Source organism: Peromyscus maniculatus, chromosome 4, assembly GCF_049852395.1.
Source record: "Peromyscus maniculatus bairdii isolate BWxNUB_F1_BW_parent chromosome 4, HU_Pman_BW_mat_3.1, whole genome shotgun sequence".
Taxonomy (NCBI): Eukaryota; Metazoa; Chordata; class Mammalia; order Rodentia; family Cricetidae; genus Peromyscus; species Peromyscus maniculatus.
The window spans coordinates 31,123,472-31,146,226 of NC_134855.1; the positions used below are offsets into that span (position 1 = coordinate 31,123,472).

General features: G+C 40.5%; 1 protein-coding gene across 2 annotated transcripts in view; it reads right to left on the bottom strand.

Moving 5' to 3' along the window:
- The window catches only part of Stam2 (signal transducing adaptor molecule 2), a 47,595-nt gene that overhangs the window by 19,106 nt on the left and 5,734 nt on the right, over positions 1 to 22,755 (bottom strand). The window contains exons 2-8 of one of the 2 annotated variants that reach the window (XM_042275291.2): positions 14,499 to 14,653; positions 6,752 to 6,836; positions 5,879 to 5,954; positions 5,673 to 5,771; positions 4,473 to 4,619; positions 2,445 to 2,514; positions 1,581 to 1,767 (exon numbers count right to left, since the gene is read on the bottom strand). In XM_042275291.2, coding sequence (XP_042131225.1) covers positions 1,581 to 1,767; positions 2,445 to 2,514; positions 4,473 to 4,619; positions 5,673 to 5,771; positions 5,879 to 5,954; positions 6,752 to 6,789 — 617 coding nt within the window. In that variant the 5' untranslated portion in view covers positions 6,790 to 6,836; positions 14,499 to 14,653. The remainder of the gene's footprint in view (positions 1 to 1,580; positions 1,768 to 2,444; positions 2,515 to 4,472; positions 4,620 to 5,672; positions 5,772 to 5,878; positions 5,955 to 6,751; positions 6,837 to 14,498; positions 14,654 to 22,755) is intronic. The other variant, XM_006974239.4, reaches the window with a different exon arrangement.

Genomic DNA, 22,755 nt, shown 5'->3' on the forward strand with positions numbered 1-22,755 from the left:
CTGTCCTCGAACTCACAAAGATCCACCTGCCTCTGCCTCCTGGGTGCTGGGACAAAAGGTGTGTACGCCCAGTTCCCACTTTTTCTTGAAGCTTCTTTTTTACTTCATAATCAACCCTTCCATTTAATACTCCTTTCAGTATCTTGTAAACTTTTTCAAAGTCAACCCAAGGGGCTAGGGACATGATGCAGTGGCAAAGCACCACCCTGACTGTACCGGCCTGGGTTCAACCTTTGACAATGAAAAAGGTGGAACAAAAAAACGCCATCAAGACTCCTCTGAAACAGAGCAGCCCCTGGGCAAGCCTCCTATACCACACATCTACACCAAGTGTAAACTGATTCTCTATGGCCCGAGACAGCCTCTTTCATGGCCATCAGCAGGTTCTGTCTTGCACATCACTGTCTACATAGTCATTTTAACTCCCTTACTTAAGTTTCACAAAAACAGAACTGTGTCCTCATTCATTTTTTATTATAACCTGTCTATTACATAACATTTTCTCTATAAATACTTATAGCAGCAAAGCAAAACCATATGTATCTAGCCACTTAAAAATAGGCTAGACAGGCCAGCAAGATGGCTCAGCAGGTTAAAGTCGACGTCTGATAGCTTGAGTTGGATCCCCAGCCCACACGGTAGAAAGCTGACTCTTGCAAGCTGTCCTCTGACTTCCACGTGCACACAGTAGTGTGTGTGTGTGTGGGGGGTGGTGGTTTGTACACATTCACACATTCATGCATGCGCACAAATAAATGAACGACCTTAAAAATGAAAACTACCTCTACTTGACTCGGATATGTCACTGGATTGTTCAGAACGGGAGCAGGCACATGTGCTAACTCTGTTCACAGCAACAAGCTGTCTGACCTCACTGCTGCAAAGTTTCTTCAACTTAAAAAGTTACTACATTTATGTATCGATTTGCGTGTGTGTGTGTGTGTGTGTGTGTGTGTGTGTGTGTGTGTGTATGTGTGTGTGCGCGCGCGTGAAGGTCAAAGGACAACTTGCAAGAGGCAGTGCTCTCCTTCCAGCTCGTGGGTCCCAAGGACTGAACTCAGGTCATTAGGGAAAGACAAGAGCTCCGACCCACTGAGCCAGCTCAGCAGACCATTCAACTGCTTTTAAAATAAAGTCCACGCACAAGTCTTCAATCTCCAGAACCTCAACACTTGGGAAACTGAGACAGGAGGCCTTAGAGGCCAGGCCAGCCTAGGCTACACAGTGAGAACCTGTCTCAAAAACAAACAAACAAACAAACAAACAAACAAACACCACACACACACAAAGAAGAGAATTGGGCTCAAAACAGATCAATCTGGTTTTTTTCCTTAGAATTTTTAAATGATAAAGGATTGTGGGGAGAATATATAGTAGCAGGAGGAGAGGATGGGGGAAGAGCCAAGCATGGCTTTCAATGGCTTTCATCAAGTTCTCATTCCCTAGTCTAACCTTCAAGAAAATAGTCAAAGAAGACTGTATTATCTGACTAAAAGTAAAAAACCTGAATACTCCTAATTCTCAGCTAAGGATACTCTACTATTTTCAGAATATTCCACAAGTAAAAATGTGGAACATACCTGTCATCCAAAACAGTAATGATTTCACCGTGTTTAAAGGTGAGTTCGTTGTCCTCCACGGCTTCGAAGTCGTACAATGCTCTGACTCTCCGCGCAGACTTGTTATTTAACTGCGTCTCTGCAGGTGGACACAGAGGCTTTGTCTCTGCGCACTGCTGCTTCTGCTCTTGCAAGGACAGCTCAATAGCTAGTTGGAAGAATTAAAATGCAAATATATCCGGAATTAATTTTAACATCGAAAGAAGTTTAAAAAAATACTGGATAACAATTTTATATTTAACAATAAAATAGTATGCATTTTCTTTTTTTCGAGAAGATCTCGTGTAGCCTCCCTAAGTAGTTGAGGATGACCTTAACTCCTGGTCCTCATCTCCATCTCTCAAATGCTAGGACTTTAGGCCACCAAGCCTGTCCAAACAAATACTAAGTGGTTAAATTCACAAGGGGACAGGGACACATAACATTTTTAAAATAACATTTTGCTCATCCCTTATTATCACAGTCTGTAATATACAGCAGCTATTATTTTTATAGCAAACAGATTGTGACATTATAATATGGGTAGCTTTCCATATAGGACAAACCATGAACATATTTCTGTGCTTGAGTCATAACTTTGGCATTAAGAAAAGGTGAAATGCAATCTCTCTAAAGGTAGAACATTAAACACATATCACTGAAAAAGAAAATGAATTAGGTTCATCTTCCATCATGCCACCGGTTTTCTTGACTTCTAAGACCCTACAGCTTTTAGAAACGAGGTAGAACTAAAAGCCCATTAGTCTTTTTATAATTTTTCTTTCAATAAAACTTCTTGGTGAGGCTATTTTCAGCAGCAACAAATTATCATGCTCAAGTACTCACCTTTCGCTATGTCTTCATCTTCTTTGTTTTTGTTCAATGATGTACCGTTTTTGGCAGCAGCCGAGACAGTCTGCAAGCGTACGAGTAAAATGAGCACAACTATCCTCTCAAAGGAAGCACAAACTCTATAATTATGTGTAGATGCTAATTAAAAAATACTGACAACACTGATAACTCAGCTCCATTTAAAAGTGAGGTTCTTCATGATCACTTAAGCAGTTGTTTTAAATACTAACACTAAACATCAGTTTCCAAGAAAACATTATAAACACACCCAACGTATACCATGACTAATATTTTACATTAATCTAAGTATCTGACATAGAACTGGACATAGAGGAAGTACTGAAGCTTTTTAGAGAATGAACAGATACCACTTCTGGCCTCAACTGTTGAAGGTCTCTTATTCAGGGAGAGGCAATCAGGTGCTATTAGCTCAGAGCTCTGACTGGAAGAGTTCCCTACAGTTGGAGAGGAGCAGCCTTGCAGACTCAGCAGAAGACTGGAGAAGGTCCTGCTGAGTCTGACAGCACCTAAGATAGGTGTCCAGGACTCCAAGCCATCAAGAGTTCTCTAACTGTTCTTGAGAATGACATGCAGAAAGGATAGACTGGCTGCTCTTTACTACTCACTAGACAACTAAAACTATCCTTATGTTTCCAATGAGTCTCTAGTCTTACTGCTCCACCCATCACTTTAGTTTATCACCCTCAATGAGTCTCTAGTCTTACTGCTCCACCCATCACATTAGTTTACTGCCCTCACGGAGTCTCTAGTCTTACTGCTCCACCCATCACCCTCAATGAGTCTCTAGTCTTACAGCTCCACCCATCACATTAGTTTATCACCCTCAATGAGTCTCTAGTCTTACAGCTCTACCCATCACATTAGTTTACTGCCCTCACGGAGTCTCTAGTCTTACAGCTCTACCCATCACATTAGTTTACTGCCCTCACGGAGTCTCTAGTCTTACAGCTCTACCCATCACATTAGTTTACTGCCCTCACGGAGTCTCTAGTCTTACTGCTCTACCCATTACATTAGTTTATCACCCTCAATGAGTCTCTAGTCTTACAGCTCTACCCATCACATTTGTTTATCACCCTCAACACATTCACTTTGTATCAGGCAATTCTCCATTCCACGAATCTGTTCACATCAGCCCTTTCCCACCATCTCTTCTTTTTTCCACTCTACCTAACACATCACATTCAAATCTCAAAATTCTTCCTCTCTATGTCCTCACTGTCTCAACCTGTAGTCCTTCTTTCTCCTTGGTGCTAAGACAGCATCTGGCCTTCATCCATCAGTCTTTGACACTTATAATTTAAATTAGTAATCTGTTGTGTGTATATGGCCATGTTTCAAATTGACCATAAATTTCTTTTGAAATGTTTAACTTATGGGTTGAGGGGGCATGTGCATGAGGTCAGAAGACAACTTGGTGTGCTGGTTCTTGTCTTCCATTTTCACTGGATTCCTGGAACTCAACTCAGGTCATATCACTTTTACTCTTATCATTAATTTCTTAAACATAAGGCTGACTTGAACATCCTATGCTTTTCACATGATTCCAGACTTTAGAGAAGCATTAAACACATTATTTGTATCTGATTCACTTTTTAAAATTTCCGATATATACAAGAAAAATACTGAGCAATTAGATGTCTCTAGTAGAAGTATACTAAGTAAGTACTACATCAGGTAGACTCTTAGGGGATGCAGACAATAAGACATTCCTTGCTAACAGCAAGATGGTCAACAGGTGCTTACCTGCCGCCCACCCTGATGACCGAAGTTACATCCTTGGGACCACATATATAATAAAAGGAGGGAACCAATTCCACACGTCATCCTTTGACCACCACTCTCTTACTCTTTCTCACACACACACACACACACACACACACACACACACACACACACACACACACACAAAACAAAAAACCCACATCCTTGCTAGCTTTTATATGAGATCTGTATTTTCAAACAGTAGGGGGACAACCATGGTCTAGATAAATTTCTCACCTGGGAACCTGCTGAAGGAAAAGTAACTCCTTCTTCTTTCATAGATTTAATAGTTGCAGATATCAGACTACATTGGGGGTCCTTTTGGAATTCCTCTGACCATTCCACCATTAGAGATTTCAGTTTTTCACATACTTTAGGATGAGCCTTTTAAAGAAGTGGTTAAAAAAGGAAAACAAACCATGAAAACCCTCCCATGTAGTTAGAGTAAGTACTAAGTTCATCACCCATGAAGTTAGAGTAAGTACTAAGTTCATCATCCATGTAGTTAGAGTAAGTACTAAGTTCGAGAGCACTGGAAGATGGCTTGGCAGGTACCAGTGCTTGAGGCCATTCCTGACACCGAGTTTGACCCCATGAAGCACACTGTCAAGGGAGAGAAGCGACTCCCCCCAAGCTGTTTTCTAGCCCCCACAAAACACACTGTGGCTTGTGCATGTGAGCATGTGCACACACACATACACACTCACAGAATAAAACAATTTCAATTTATTAACAGAAAATCACCACTGAATTTCTCCTTAAGTATATAAACGTCAACAAAGTGCAGTAAGCTCTAGACTAGTTGAGTAATTGACAGATGCTTATTCACATTTTCAGACAGAGCTGCTTTGTGAAAAAAAAAAAATCACCCTTTCAGAATACTTGTTACTCAAATGAGTAGAAGTCTTTTATACAGAAGGCCATTTGCTGTTTTCTTCATATGCTCACTATGAGATTAGGATTTCTGCATCAACTGGAGGAGCAGCATGAGAACGGTGCTGCAGAGTTTCAAAGAGAGCTCTCCTGTGAAGGCCCCTTTCTCCACCAACTCCAGTGGAAGGCGGTACAGAACGGTGCCGAAGTCTGGAGTCAAGAGTCACAGACACCCAGATTCGAATCTCAACTACGCCCCTTTCTAGCTGTGTGACCTTGACAAATCTAAGCTTCAAGAGTGGTTACAAATAAACAAAGCGGTCTACACAGAATGGTCAAAGAAGTGATCAGGCCTCAGCCAAGATGAGCCTGTACCAATAACATTATATATATAGTATATATAAACAGCCTGGATGCTATGACTATCAAAAATTAAGGACAAGAAGTTCTAACTTATTTAAAAGTGGTCTCATCAGTAAGGCAACTTGATTATACACAATTAAAACAATGCGGAGTAAATTTATTGTGCAATGACTTAAAACTTCTTTTTGGCTTAAAACTTACCTTATTTTTTATCAGAGCCCGTACTTCCGTTGCAAAATCACGGGAACACACTTCTAAATGAAATATCTTTCCACAGTTTGCCACGCAAGCCCCAAGAAGCTATTAATTAAAATAAAAACGAATATATAAACAACAAAATGTTATGACTTAAGTCACTGACATGAATGCACTTTTAAATAGGGTCAATTGACATGACATTTACTCACAGTTAATGCCTGAAGAGCAACATGAGGGACCTTATGGTTTACCCGTTTCATTATGGCTTTTAGGCAATCTTTTGCTCTAAAACAACAACAAAAGTATGGAGAAAGTTAAGAATTTTTTGAGAGTTTCAATTCAAATGTTTAAATTACAAGGTATTTACTAACTAACAGCTTTAAAAATAAAATTCTACGTGGTTTTGCACACTGTGGTTCACAGATGTTATAAAACTTCGTATTCCAATAATAAGAGAAAAACCACTTCACCACAAAGCTAGTCAGCATAGAGAACTATACTATACAAATGCTTTTTCTCCAGACAGACTGAGCTTTCCATCAGCAAATTCTCATCCTGAAAAGAGTTAGCAAGATACATCACCTTAAAAGGCTCACTGACACATGGGAACGTGCTATGAAGACAGGATGCTAGTACATTGCACAATCACCCTCTGCTAGAGAAAGCTAGAGCAGCTTAACAGCTGGGTTCTATACCAAAGCATACTTTTTTATACAAGTTCAATCTTTTCATTATATTACATATTGTATTTAGAAAGGCTCTCATAAAAGTCTACCTCACAGGGAAATTCCTCCAATAGCCAATGGATTCATGGTTAGCATTCATCCCTGCTCTGAAAGCCTTTACTTATCTATGTAAATATAGATCAGGTTTTCAGTCAAACACTGCCTTTGTTTCTCAAGACAAATCCTAGCCCACTAATCTCTTTCCTTCTATCTCCCCGAACCAAACAGCTAGTTAAGTAGGTAGTTACACAGCAAATTTAAATAAATACTTCCATTAAAACTATCATGTCAGCATCCTTTCAAATTTACATTGTGAAGACACAAGCTAACCAAGGTCCTTACCCATGAGCATCTTACCCATTGGGAGTGCTTCCAACCCTATCACAGATGTCCATAATCAGACTCCAGTCTTCTGTAGTGTTGTATTCATTTGTGGCTTTTTCTGTAAGACATATTAACATATATAAAAATTAGAACATACCTTTAAAAAACATTAAGGTACCAATGAAAGCCAACAGTTAAGAAGCTACTTTTTTTCTAGTCAGAGATAGAAAACTAGAGATGAATTTCAGAAACGAGTACCCTTCTAAGTTCAGTTTTATTTATCTGTACTTTTAAGGTTTGGGTTTTTGTTTGTTTTGTTTTTGTTTTTAAGTCAAGGTCTCTCACTGTAACCCAGGCTGGCCTGGAATCTGCATAAGCCCTCATCCTGCGGGTCTGGAGAGATGGGTTGGTGATTAAGGGCACTTACTGTTCTTGCATAGGGACTGGGTTCAATCTAGCATCCACATGATGTTCACAACCATCTATAGATGCATCCTCCAGTCCCAGGATGCACACGATACATAGACATACATACAAGCAAAACACTCATATACATAAAATAAAATAAAATAAAATAAAATAAAATAAAATAAAATAAAATAAAATAAATCTAAGCAAAAAAAATTTTTAAGTAAAAAAATTTTTTTAAAGCCTCACCCTGCCAAGAGCTGGGATTATAGACATGAGCTACCAGGGCCAACTTAACTTCAGTTTTAAACTGTATCCTATAATGACATGAACCAAAATTAACTAAATGTTCTCAGGTATACCAGTAAAATGTCTTCAAAATTAATTATCCAAACAATCCCTAATTTGGAACACAGTTTTTAAAATATATCATCATACGAGTAAATATGCATTACCTTCCTTTTCATTTTACATTTATTTATCAGAGTGTATGCATACGTGTGCATGTGTGCGCTCATGCATGCATGTACAAGCACTATGCCACTGCTCATGTGTGAGGTGGGAGTCATTATCTCCCACCATGGGTTCCAAGGATTGAACTCAGGTTGTCAGGCTTGGATGCAAGTCTTTACTCACTGAACCATCTTGATGCATTAAACTGTTCAATTAAGTATTATTCTCAATAGCAAAGAGGGAAATTGATGAGATAAATACTAAATATAGGAAACTTACACAGTAGAGAATATGAAAACAATACATACAAAATTAAGGTACAAAAATGTCTGAGTTTCTTGACATAATACTTTGGACCTAAAATGATGAGTCAAAAAGAAGCTAAGAATTAAAGGACTAGCAATATTTGCATAAAGTTGTTAAAATATCTTTATGGAAATGAAATTCACATTCTACTACAGTTTATGCACTTAATCAATATTAATACAGTGCATGAATTTAACAATCAATATTAGTATAATTATATGTTTATATAACTTTCACCACTAATTTTTTTTTTTTTTTTTTGGAGGTGGGGGTTCAAGACAGGGTTTCTCTGTGTAGGTTTGGTGCCTGTCCTGGATCTCACTCTGTAGACCAGGCTGGCCTCGAACTCACAGAGATTCACCTGGCTATGCCTCCCTAGTGCTGGGAATAAAGGTGTGCACAACCACCGCCCGGCTATCACCACTAATTTTAAAGCACATCATTTTCCCAAAAGAAATCTGTACTCGGGGGCTGGAGAAATGGCTCAGCAGTTAAAAGTACTGGATTCTCTTCCAGAAGATCCAGGTCCAATTCCCAGCACCCACATGGCAGCTCCTAGCTGTTTGTAACTTCAGTTCCAGAGAATCCACTGCCCTTTTCTGGCCTCCATGGACACCAGTCACATAAGTACTGTACAGACACAGCAGGTAAAATACTCATACACATAAAATAAAACAATATTAAGTGTTTGGAAACAAAATGAACAAACAAACAAAAAACAGAAGAAATCTGTATTCCACTGCTAGTCATATCCATTCTCTTCCTATGTCACATTCTTGCCTCTACATATCTACCTCATTGGTCTTTACACACAAGTAAACTTGTAAGATATAATTTTAGTAACTTGCTTGCTGTTTAGTATGATGCTTTCAAGTTCATCCATGTCACAGCATGTATCTGTATTTTGTTTCTTTATACAGCTGAGTAACTTCTATTGTATGAATATACCCATTTTATTCATCTTCTCATCAGTTCATTGAATTTGGTTTTTTTTTTGTTAATAGAAATGATGAATTTCTGCTATCAACATTCATGTATGAGTTTTTATGTGGATATAGGTTTTCATTCCTCTCTGGCATACAGCCAACAAAACCCCTGGTTCATATGGCAACTCTGATTTTTAAAGTTTTTCAAAGTAGATATAATATTTTATATTTCCATTATTATTAATACATGAGGGTTTTTTCCTTTTCCATTTTTGAGACAGCTCTCATTACATAGGCCAGGCTGATCTCAAACTCACTATAATGTCCTACATGGTCTCAAAATCACAACTGTCCTGCCTCAGTCTCCCAAATGCTGAATATACTACTTTTTTTTAACCTAAAGTTTTTAAACAGCAAATAAATAAACAAATGGCAAAAACAAAAACTAAAACACTGTTCTACTCTTTCGGGATATAATACAGACAGTGAAAGTGCAAAGCATACCTAAGAATGTCAAACACTCAACTAGAGGTCCAACAGCCCAAGCAGCCACGGTGCCTCTGCTTCCTAACTGTACAACGTGTATGTACCCAGGGGTTTTATTCTCAAAGTCCTATATGTAATCTGAACTATTTCATGATGGAAATAGAGTTAAAATACCCAACTGTTTAAGGACATCTTCAGAAAATAATGACTGAGTCACAGCACTTTACTACATTCATTTTTTTTTCTGAGACTACCTCACTATGAAGTCCAGTCTGACTTCAAACTAATCATCTTCATACAAAAGCCTCCCCAGTGCTGCGATTATAACAGGAACCACCACATCCCGCCTGTACAAAATTTTAGTAGAATTTCACTATGAAGGGAAGCACACAAGCTTTTCCTGCTAGCAACTACCATACAAAAAGTCACAATTTAGAACATTTTATGGTGACAGCGCAGAACAGAGTTGTGGAGTTCTTGTCTAACATGCTTGAGGCCCTCAACTCCATCCTTAGTAGCCAAAATGAGAAAGACTGATTTTACTGGCCTTCTTTAATAAATAATTCAAAAACAGCAATACACACATTCATCCCAGGTAATACAGTAGTAAGCAGAAGGACAGCAGGGACTCTACAGTAATTTTTTACAGCAAGGAATAATTTCTTAAAGACAAAAACTCTGAGCTTAGAGGGCAGCTGTACTTTGCAAGTGGAAACGAAAACGACATTGAATCCAGTTCACCTCAGTTAACCAACAGCTGGAACTTTCTTTAAACGACCCTGTGACATGTGTGGTGATGCAGCCCTGTGACCTCAGCTCTCGGGCAGGAAGTCTGGAGTCCTCAGGGGTTCCGGGCCCGTGTGAGCTGCCTGATTCAAAAAGCCACAGCAAGGGCTGCTGACAGCTCAGCAGCGGAGCACCTGCCGACCATGTGCAAGTCCCCAGGTCTGAGCCCCAGCAGCGCCAAAAAGCACTCTGGAGGCTGAGGCAGGGGGCTCATGGTCAGCCTGAGATACACAGTGAAATTCTATCTCAAAAAGACAGGTAGGGCTTCATACATAGGCCATTCTATAGCTGCTTCAGAGAATAAACCTTATTTGCTGTCTGTTTCTTCTCCTTCCTCTTCCCTCACCTCCCTCTACTAAGGCAGGATTTTTTGGTTCACTGTTGTTATTTCTAGCACATCCAAAAGTACTTAAGAGCTGCAGTAGATATCAATGCCATTCCGTGAATGACCAAATGGTATGGGGATGTTCTTCTACATCCTTTGATGCTAGTGCAATGGCTACATTGTGTTACAGGGCTACAGGCCAGCCATAAAGTCAAAAAGCTTCAAAGGTACCGCCCTAACGGGGTCCTAGTGAAAGCTTAGACTACTCTGAGTTTTACTGCTGAATAAACAGCACTTAATGGAGCTTCAAGAACAATATCTGGTGGCAACCAAAGACAACAAGCAGATTACTGGGGTACCTGGGGCTCCAGGTCTGTTTGCTTACTCAAGAATGACTACCTTTGTGAACTCATGGAGGAGAAAGTGGAGAAAGCAAGACCTCAGGGGACTACAAAGGACTTCTCATATATGCAGTGTTATCCTCAGGGTCTGAAGACTAAATCACACGTATCACGATGGCTTTGTGCTTATTCTTCCTCTGCCTGTGAGTTTTACTTGTTATAATATGCCAGACAGTTTGATGTATTTGAAAATTAAATATTCAGCCATATTCTCTTTTGTGTGTGTATACTATTTCTTTCTTTCTTACATGTATATTTGTCATATTACATCTGAACCTTGTTTAGTATACAGTCTAAGTCAGAAATAGAAAAATGTTTTCACAAAATTTGTTAAGCAGCAAGATTTAAGAATCTGTCCTGTCTCAGGGCCAGGTATGATGGTGCATACCTTTAATCCTAGCACTTGGGAGGCAGAAGCAAGAGGATATCCGAGTTCAAGACCTGCCTGTTCACAGCCAGGGTTACACAGAGAAACCCTGTCTCAAAAAACAAACACAACAACAAACAAATCGGTCCTTTCTCACTTATCTGAGAAGTTAGCATTATCATTACCAACACTGTTGACTATCCCTATACATAAAACACACGTCCACTGCTCAATCTATCAGGCCTAATCTTGGGCCATCTAATTAGTTCTGCTAGAACACAACTTTTCATGATTATTTTTTCATTTTTGGCCATGTGCTACAAACAGGTACAGAGCCTATTCTGATACCCCAAAAGCCTACCAGTAACACAAAAATATAGAAAGAAAATACTGTTTACTTGATTTGAATCCCATAGAAAATGGAAGTATTCTGATTTGAATATTCCATCAAGCCTAGTTTACGCTTTATAAATATAGGACTCACAATTATTCTTTTAAAAATGTATAAAATGTGAAGACTTTATAATGGCCTGCCAAAATGGACTTCATTTTTCAAGTGAACTAAGTAACAGTTAAATTATGTACTTAGGGATATTTTAAACTCCTGGGAAATTTTAAATATTATAATTAAGAAGCCTTTCTTTTACAGCATGTCACTCTGCCCAGGGCTAGAGCTGCATCTTACATTATCCCACATGCATAGAGGGGAGAGAGTGCAAAGAGCCTGCCTGGGGACTAAACGCTAAACTACCAGAGTCTGGTGGGTGTAAGTCATAACACTGCATCACCAAGCTTTGATTACTGTATATGGAGAACCTCAAATACACTGTGAAAGTGCAGAGAGAATCTAACAATATCCTAAGAATCACTCCTTCAATACCCACAAGGAACAAAGTCTCCTCCACACAGTCCATTATGTTCACAGCATGGCTTGGAAAAGCATCCAAGTCTCCCATAAAACTTTTAATACAACAGGCTATGTCAGTAACAGAAATGAAATGTATGAAACAAGAGCTTCACCAAGCAATCGTTAAAGCTCCTCCTACTGTTTGCAAATAAGAACTCGTGACTGGTTTTCTGCTTCCAAGTAGGACAGAGGATCCAGTATCAATTGATACTCTACCAAAAACAGCTATAAAGTAAGATAAGATGTATGAGAAAAGCATTGTGGGAAATGAGTAATAGGCTGTGCAGTTCTGAGGACTTTCAAGGATGAGAAATGTGGAGCAAGCCTTATGATGGTCCCAACTTTCTGCATGGACATGCTAAACCAAGACAGTCCAAGTGGAGAACTCAAGAAACAAGGAACTGAAAGAAAAGACTTCTGAGCACAGGTCCTCAGGAAGGTGAAGCTCCATGAAATTCAGTAGGGATCTAGTAAACCTTATACGGTGCTGGGAGTTGTCCTGCCTTTAAAGCTGAATGTTTGTCTCACCCCATCATTTGTTATGTTAAAGCCCTAAATCCAGTACAGCAGGATTTGGAGTTGGGGCCACTAAGCAAGTTAAATGAAGTCACACGGATGGAGCCCTGATGCTGCAAGGTTAGCATCCTTTTAGAAGAGTCCCTGCAGAACTAGAAAACCGATGTCTGTAACCCAAGGATAGCTCTCACCAGACACCAACTCTATTGGCCTTTGATCTTGGACTTGTAGTCCACAGAACTGAGAAAATAATTTCGGTTGTGTAAATCACCCAGACTATGGCATTTTGTTGTGGTAGCTTACACAGATTAACAAAAAGTGAACAGAACACGTCATTCATTCAGCTGGAAGCTCCAAAAGGCCACATCTTAAAAGAATCCTTTAGAATTTAAATTTCAAAATCAAAATTAGGATCAAGCTAACAAGACTTTGAAGATATAACTACCTGACAGAACTAAGAACAAACACAATGGTTAGCATCATATAAAAAGGTAGCAGATCCATTATGATTACTTCACAGATACAACGGAAGTGAATAAAAGATGCCAGCATAACCCAAAGAAGGAGTTATTATATACATTTCTAAGAACTGAAGCAAAGATGGTTGTTAATAAAAGAGTAGATAGCAAGTGTTTGGCAGAAGCCAGAAACTATCAAAATGGAATTTCTTAACTAAAAAGTAAAGTATATCAGCTGAAAAGCTCGGTAAGGGCTAGGACTACAGGTCAGTAGTAGAGCATGCATGACATACGTGAGGCTGACTTCAACTGCCAGCACGAAAACAAACAAACAAACAAAAAACCCAAACAACAACAACAACAACAAAAAACCCTCAGACTTAAAAAGCAGATTTAAGAATGCAAACACAGGGTTAAGAAATATAGACGGGAGTATGGTGATATATGTGAACCCTAATAAACTTGTATAAGGATCAGAGGACAGAGCCAGCCACTGGATTACACATAGAGGTCAGGCAGTGGTGACACACACCCTTAATCCCATCACACAGGAGGCAGAGATCCATCTGGATCTCTGTGAGTTCAAGGCCACAATGGAAACAGAGCCAGGCAGTGGTAGCACACACCTTTAATCCCAGTACTGGGAAGCACACACACCTTTAATCCCAGGAAGTGACATGCTGGGCCAAGAAAGGTACATAAGGAGTGAGGAAACAGGAACTAAGGCAGTTCAGCTGAGACCCTTTCGGGTGAGGACTCAAGAGTCTGAGGATTCATGGAGTTGGTGAGGTGAGGTTAGCTGTGCCCTGCTCTGCTTCTCTGATCTTTAAGCTTTCACCCTGATATCTGGCTCTAGGTTTTTTTATTAAAAGACCATCTAAGATTCAAACAACATGGAAGTTATAATATTTTTACAACAAGCAGGTAATCAGAACCTCAAAGGTGTTAGATTTTAAGCTTACCATGGGACAAACTGACATAAACATTTTAAAACACTACAGGCAGAGGCAAGTAGATGCATGAGTTCAAGGACAGCCTGGTCTACATAGTGAGTTCAGGCCAGCCAGGGATACAAAATGAGACTGTCTTAAAAACAAAAACAAACAAACAAAACAAACAAACAACAACAACAAACCCTTACATTCTATTAGCTAATAGCTCTGCAGTTTAAAATCCTGGCAAGTTCTCCTAAATTCTATGCCCAGGGTAGCACAAGGCTTAATGTTAGGGTACTGTTACTGCTGAACTAAATCATTATAATTAGATACAAATGTATTAGACCTGATAGTAAGGACTGCCTGTATTCATAGTTTAAATCTTTCATTAAGTATGAACTATTAAAATTGGAAACAATCTACAGTATATATAGTTAGTTCTCTTAATGCATTAAAATTAAAAGAGAGAGAGAGAGGATCTCAAATAGCCTAGGTTGGCCTCAAACCTGCAATATAGCCAAGGATGACCGTCAACTTCAATCCTCCTGCCTCCACTTCCCAGGTAGTAGGATTACAGCTGTTCACCACCACACAGTTTGTGCAGAGCTGGACATTGAACCTGGAGCTTTGTGCATGCTACTCAAGTCTTTCACCAACCGAGCTGAAACCACAGCCAAAACACAAAATACCTTACAACCTCCAATCACATCGGTAAGACAAAGATATATAGATAAAAGACCGTTACAGAAAGCAATATAAATCTTATTATGATTAAAATACTACATATCAAAGCCAGGCATGGTGGTACACACCTTTAATCCCAGCACTCTTGATGAGGAGGCAAGCATTGATCAGACTGTTGTAAGTTCCAAGCAGCCTGAGTTACATTGGATCTTGGTCACTGACAAGTTCTCCTGCTTGTTGGGGCTAGAACTTGGACCCCTCTTTCAATTACATCTGCATCAGCTTTCTGCTGTTGGTGGTTTCCTTCATTGGTTAAGATTTTCTTTACTTCCTTTTCACAAGTTGGAAGCTTAGCTGGGTGGGATCATGCCCACTTACAAAAGGTATTTGCAAAGGGGTGAGGTCACCACTCCCTTCATTCCATTTAGTATCTGGCTTTCTCCTTGAGTACTGGACTTAGTTCCATTACACTTCCTGGTGCTCCTTTTCTCTATTTTGCATTTTGCTTTTCTAGTTATCCAGCTGGCTCTTTTTCATTATAGATCTGCATAAGAGTGATTACCAATAACCACGTGACAAAAATCAATACTAGGCTGGTTTGAAATCTTCAATTTAGCCTCAGCCAGATTTTTTTGGACAGGGCAAAAAGCAGCCACATTTATCAAAGTATCACAAGAATGGTCTGTTGGCCATTTCCTTATATCCTTCCCCTCTGAAACTGGTCTGGTCTGTGGTGATATTTTATTCATGCTCTAATAAATAAAGCTTGCCTGGGTATCAGAGGAAAAAGCCAGCCACTATATTAAACATAGAGGCCAGGCAGTGGTAGCACATACCTTTAATTCTAACACTGGGAGGCAGAGATCCTTCCAGATCTCTGTGAGTTCAAGGCCACACTGGGAACAGAGCCAGGCATGGTGGCACACACCTTTAATCTCAGCACTAGTCAACCATAGAGGTCTGGAGGTCTGTACAGACAGACAGGAAGTGACAGAGCTGGGCAGAAAGAGGAAGTGATGTAGCTGGGCGGAAGAAGGAAGTAAGATCACATCAGATCACAGAAAGGTTTATAGGCGTGAGTATACAGGAAGTAGCTCTCTGGCTGAGGATTTCTAGCGGTAAGAAGGTGGCTGGCCTCCTTCTGCTCTCTGGTCTCTCCGTTTTCACCCCAATATCTGGCTCTGGGTTTTTTATTAATAAGACCATTTCGCAATTCATCTTACACTGGTCTGTCAAAATTTACATTGCTCTCAGCACCCCTGTCTTCCAAGCTCCTGCTAGTATGGTGTATTTAACCCACTCGGAGCATTCAACCTCTTTTCTAGTCCAAAGTCCCAAAGTCCCCACTCAGCCAACAAGCAGCCCGGTCAGGCCTATCACAGCAACACCCCAGTCCCTGGTACCAACTTCTTCTTGGTCATTGCTGTGAAGAGACACCATGACCAAGGCAATGCTTATAGGAGAAAGCACTTCACTGGGGCTTCCTTACAGTTCAGAAGGTTAGTCCACCATCACCACTGCAGGAAGCAGGGCGGCAGGCAGGCAGGCACGGGAACAGTAGCTGAGAGCTACACCCTGATCCACAGACAGAGGAGGGGGGTTGCTGGCATGGACTTTTGAAACCACAAAGCCCATCCCCAGGGACACCCTTCTTCCAACAAGCTCACACCTCCAAATCCATCTAATCCTTCTCAAATAGTGCCACTTCCTGATAACTAAGCATTCAAATATGTGAGTCTATGGAGGCCATTTTTACTCAAATGCCCACACATGGTAAGACTGTCTCAAAACATCAAACTGAACAAAAAAAAAGAAATATTTATCAATATCTTTGGACCTGATCAAAGTAATGTTACCCATTTTTTGTTACTACACACAATAAGTGAGATTAGATTAATTTATAAAAAAAAAAATAGAAACTTGCTACAGAGTTCCAGGACAGGCTCCAAAGCTACACAGAGAAACCCTGTCTCAAAAAACAAAACAAAACAAAACCATATCTGACATTCCTGGAGGCTGGGAAATCCAAGCCAAAGGTGCTAGCTTGTGGAAAACATCTTGTTACTTCTTTGTATGGCAGAAGGTGGGAATCCAAAAAAGCAAATCTATTCCCATACAACCTTCTAATGTCTTTGAAAATATTTATGTCTTTATCTGTGTGTATGTGAGATATAGACAGGTAGATAGGTACGTAGGTAGGTAGGCAGACAGGCAGGCAGAGAGGCAGACAGACAGACAAGGGACTGGAGGTGGCATCCATGTGGCAGCTTTCAGTCAATGCTGGAATCCCACTCTACTGAATAGGTCTCTCTTGTTCCTGCTGCTCTGCTGCATACTCTAGGCTGGTAGGCCCACAAGCAAGGAGCCTTTGCAGAATTTATTTTTTTATTATGTGTGTACATGATGTATATATGTAGGTGCCCGAATGACAGTGCATACATGGAGGTCAGAGGTCAACTCTGAGGAACTGGTTTTCTCCATCCACTTTTATATCAGTTCCAGGGATCAAACTCAGGTCAATAAGCAAGCACCTTCACCTACTGAGCCATAGTGCCAGCCCACAGGCCTCTGAAATTATCCTTAAGATATATTTTTATATGTACAAGTACTTTGCCTCCATACATGTATGTACAACTACCTGCACATCTGGTGTTCACAGAGGTCAGCAGAAGGCAATGGATCCTCGGGAACTGGAACTGGAGCAGAGCAGCTGTGAGCTGCCAAGTCAATGCTGGAAATTGAACCTGGGTCCTCAGGAAAAGCAGTAAGTTTTCTTAATAGGTGAACCATTTCTCCAACCCCAAGGCCTTTTTTTTTTTTTTTTTTTTTTTTAAATAAAAACTAGCATTAATTCTTTCAGGCAGTGGAGTCCTAATGAGAGAAACACTTCCCCAAGGTCCCACCTTCCAATGTTGTTACATTGGAGATTATAAATTTAAGGGTACATTCAACTACTGCAATCTTAGAGGAAAACATAAGCTTTTTATGTGTTAATAAATAGAATCAATAATTTTTAATCTTAAAACTTTTAAGAAAAAGGAAGTGCAAATAAACTGTTTCAAAAGCAGAAACAAATCAGAAACTGAGAAGCAGATGAGAAGGCTGCAGCTGATGACTTCCACTAAAAATATGTGTCCTTTCTTTGGAAACAGTTCACTATAATTATTTGAAATATAAGAAAACTGTATCTTTGTGATTTATGAATAAATAGTGTGTGCTTTTGTTATTATAATTATTTGGGTTATTAGTATTCAGACCATATAATCCTTCCTCTTCTTACAAGGTAACTGAGGATGACCTTGAACTCCTCTGCTTCTACCTCCTCACATGCTGAGTTGACAGGCAGGTGTCATTATGTTTAACTTATGCAGTATTGAGGATCAAACCCAAGGCTCTGTACATGCCAGGAAAAAAAAAAATCACTCTACCAATCTGAGTTCCATCCCCACCCCTAAACCGCACAATGCTTACATAGTTAAATTTAGGGGCTGGAGAGCTAAAATACAGTGGCTAAGAGCACTCGCTGCTCTTCCCGAGGACCCAGGTTTGTTTCCCAGAACCCCTGTTAGTTGACTCACAATGGCACACTACAGCTCCTGGGATTCAGACAGTTCTGGCCTCTGTAAGCATACACTCACCTGGAATATACATGCTGCATGCACTCACACACCCATACAATTAAAATATGCCTTTTTAAAAACTGAATTAAAAACAAAACTGCACTGCGCACAAATCCAAAAATAAAAGGATGCTTATAGCCAAGTACCAAACAGCAAATGATAATAATTCAGTAATGGCTTCTTAGCATTTTGGATATGTTAAATCATTCATTCCTCAGCACAAAAGCATCTCTACTTTATAGATGGAGAAAATGAGACACAGAGGAGCAAGTGGAATGGGTTATACAGCTGGAAAGTAGTGAGACATTTCTGCCTGGGGCGTGGCCTGGCATATGTACTACAAGGGTGAGGCTCCAGGGTTTGTTCAAGACAGGCTCTCTATGTGACCCTGGCTGTCCAGGTACTCGCTGTGTGGAAGTCCTCCCTGCCTCTGCCTCCCAAATGCTAGGACTGAATGTGTGCACCACCACACCTGACTCTGAAGCACTAATACTAAACTGACTTCTGAATACATACAATTTTAGTTCAAAATTGGCAAATACGTTCTTTCCAAGTTAGTTTTCAATTTTTCTACATATAAATATCCTTAAAATGCTGTATAGGACAAAGCCTACAAACACAGACTTGAGTAAAATATCATGATTAACTCTACTAACTCCTCACATTGAAACACAGTATTCTTGACACTGGGCAGGAGATGGATCAGTGGGTAATGTGTCGCACGCACGCACGCACCTAAATTCAGATATCTAGTATCCACATAATAGGGCTGAGGCTTGCTGTCCAGGCAGCATAGACTAACTCATGAGCTCCACATTCAGTAGGAAACTCTGCCTCAAAACTCCAGGCGGAGAATGACCGAGGAGGACACCAGATTGACTTCTGGCTTCTGTTCTTGTGCTCAGGCACAGGTGAGCACGTGCGTAAGTGTAATGCACAATCCTCAGGTCTTGATTGCTCGGCTGCTTCTTCATTTTTTTTTAACATGTCACCACCTTTCTTTTTTCTTTTCTTTTTCTTTTTAGACAAGTTCTCATTACACAACCCTGGCTGACCTGAAACTCACTATATAGATGAGGCCAGTCTTAAATTCAAGAGCTCCACCTGCCTCTGTTACCTGAGTCCTGGCTTATTAAAGGCATCTTCCACCACATCCAGTGACCACCCACATTTTTTCCCATGGGGACTAAGGAGTTTGGCAGATAGGAAAAAAAGCAAGGGAAATCAAAATCATTTTCTTGCCTTTTATTACTTTAAATCACTTACCAAAGGAGCAAAAATTAAAAGGAATCCAGAGGCAAATCTCATATTCCTGAAAATACACTGACATTTGGGCCAATTCTGCCAAAATGCCCTCTGTAATACTCTCAGGTGAGGACAGGCTCATTCCTATATCCGGCACTTAGGGAGTTTAAGGGTAACCAGGCTCTGCTGACTCCCCACGGGAGGCCTTACCTTCTTGTAGGAGAAAATGGGGGGTGGATTGGGGAAGGCTGGAGGGGCAGGAGGAGGGAAGAGGGGGATCTGTGACTGGTATGTAAAATGAATAAAAAAATTTCTTAATAATTAAAAAAAAAAGTGTTTAAGGCTAGCCTCAACTACACAGCAGGTTTGAGACCAGCCTAAACTACATGAGACCCTATCTCAAGAAACCAAATAAAGGAGGAAGGGGAGACAGTTCAGTTGGAAATGACTCCCCAGCATCCACACAAAAGCTAAGTGCCTCAGTGTGCGTTTGCAATCCACTGCTGTGGAGGAGGACGGGAGGACACCCAGGACTTGCTAACCAGGCAGTTTAGCCTAATCAGTGTGCTGTACATACAGTGAGAGGAGATTCCATCTCAAAAAATAAGGCGTCAAGAGACAGCTGAGGTTACTTAACATTAACCTCTAGCTTCCAAACGCATGTGCAGACATGTGTGAGCACATACATATACACAAAATAAGCAAAAATATAATTAACTAGCTGGGCGGTGGTGGCACACACCTTATTCCCAGCACTTAGGACATACAGGCAGATGGATCTCTAGGAGTTTAGGCCACCCTGGTTAAAGTTAAAACCCTGTCTCAAAAAAAAAAAAAAAAAAAAAAACCCAAAAAATAAAACAAAAAAGAAAAAAAATTAACTTCAAGGATAAATAAACCACAATGAGACACTACTTGAACAGCTAAAATAATAAAATCACACCAGTGGGCAATAACAAACTTCTGACATGAAACTGGTATTAATGATCTTAAATTAAGTAACTGGCCACTTTAGGAGCAAAGGACTATGCCCTGTGTTCTGTCACAATGACCTTTAATTCCTATATTAAATATGAGTATTTATTCACTATTAGGCAATATATCAGAGCTAATAAAATAGTAACTTAAAAAAAGGTCAGGGCTGAAAAGAGATGAAGACCTTGGTTCAGGTCCCCAGTGCCCACATAAAATGCAGGATGTGGCCTCTTGTGCACCTGTAGTGTTGGGGGTAGATGGACAGGAGGATCACTGGGACTTGCTGGCCATCAGCCAGCTCCAGGGCAGACCATCTCAAGGGAATAAGCAACAGAGCAGGACACCTGACGCCTCTACCTGAACATGGTGCGTACACTTGGACACACACATGCATGTATTGAATAGTCATCAACAATGTCCATGTCGTTGTCCCTTCCACTTCAAGTCCTCAAATGTTACTAGTATTTCTAATACTAGTAACATTGTAAGAGTTACACTTAATCACGACACATGAAGGTTTTCTTCCCCCTCCCCTTGGTTTTTTGAGATGGGTTTTTCTGTGTAATAGCTCTGGCTGTCCTAGAACTCGGTTTATAGACCAGGCTGGCCTCGAACTCAGAGATCCATCTGCCTCTGTGTCCCAAGCGCTGGGATTAAAGGCAGGCACCAGCACCATCCGCCTATATGAAGGTTTTCTATAAAAGAAGCTTCTCCACAATAGAATAAAATATCCCTTTTAATGAGAATCAAGTAAACTTCTGAGTCGCTACAAATTCTATGTGCAAATGAAAATTACCAAGTGAGTGCTTCATACAGCTAAGAGAGCACACGAGTTCTCACGATGGGGTTATGGCCAGAGGGAGAAGGTAAGGCCTGGAAGAGAAAATAAGCTTGAAGGAAATAATGGCAACGAGAAAGGTCTCACTTAAAATTTTCACATTTGTTTATACTTATTGGGGAGTTGGGGCAAATGAATGCCACAGTAGGTTTGTGGTTGTCAGAAGACAATTTGAGGGAGTTAGCTAGCTCTCTCCTTCTACCATGTGAGTTCCAGGGATGGAACTCAGGTCGGCAGGCTTGGTGGCAAATACTTTACCAGCTGAGTCACCTCACTCTTCCTACAGTCTCCTTTCTCAGGATGATTTCTGGAGGGGACCCATGGTGATACTTTATTTGTGCTGAAATGTGGTGATATTTTATTTGTGCTTTAATAAATAAAGCTTGCCTGGAGATCAGAGGGAATAGCAAGCCATTTTAAGTGAACAAAGAAGTCAGGCAGAGGTAGCACACACCCTTAATCCTATCACTTAGCAGGCAGGATATGGCTGGGCTAAGAGAGTCAATGAGAGAACAGAACAGAAAAGGCATATAAGCCTGAGTAGACAGGAATTAACTCGCATTTGGAATCTGCAGAGTTGGTAGGTAAGGTTGGCTGGTGGCTTTCCCTATTTCCCTGATCTCTAAGGCTTTCACCCCTATTTTTGGCTTCATGTTTTTTATTTAATAAGACCATTTAGAAATTCGTCTACAGACACATATCTTGCTGTACTGTGCCCTGGGCTAGCTCTCAACTCCTGGGCTTAAACAGTCTTCCTGCCGTAACTTCCTGAGTACGGGGACTATGGTATGTGTCACGGCACACATTCACTAACTCATTTAAACATTGTACTGGAAGCTGGAGTGGCCCCCATCTGAAATCCCAGAAGCCAGGAGGGTAAGCCAGGAGAATTCAGAGTCTCAAGTCAGCCCAGGCTACACTGCAGGACCCAATCTCAAAATCAATGAAATCATATAAAACATCCCAGGCACAGTGGTACACGCCTATAATCTCAGCTACTCGGGAGGCTTAAGCAAGAAGGAAATGAGTCTGAGGTCAGTCTAAGCAACATGGTAAGCCCCTGCCTCCAAACACACCATGCTGCTGTTTCCCCCTCCCCAGAATGCTGGGCATTTTTGGCACTGACCATAGTCCCTGCACCCAGAAAGAAAGATCACTGGGCCCTGGAATTCAAAGCTAGCCTAGGCTAAAACACAGTGAGACAACATGTCAAAAACTGACACTAAATTAAGGAGAGAGCGCAGCAGAACTTCAAAACCCTTTATCAACATTGCAAAGTCTTCCTTCAAGCCCTTTGATGTTGTTTGACAGTGCTGTGCATCAAACACAGGACGTGACTATCTACCAGGTCCCAACTCCAGGCCCACGCCTTCCTAAGTGTCACAACCAGTAAACAGCCTC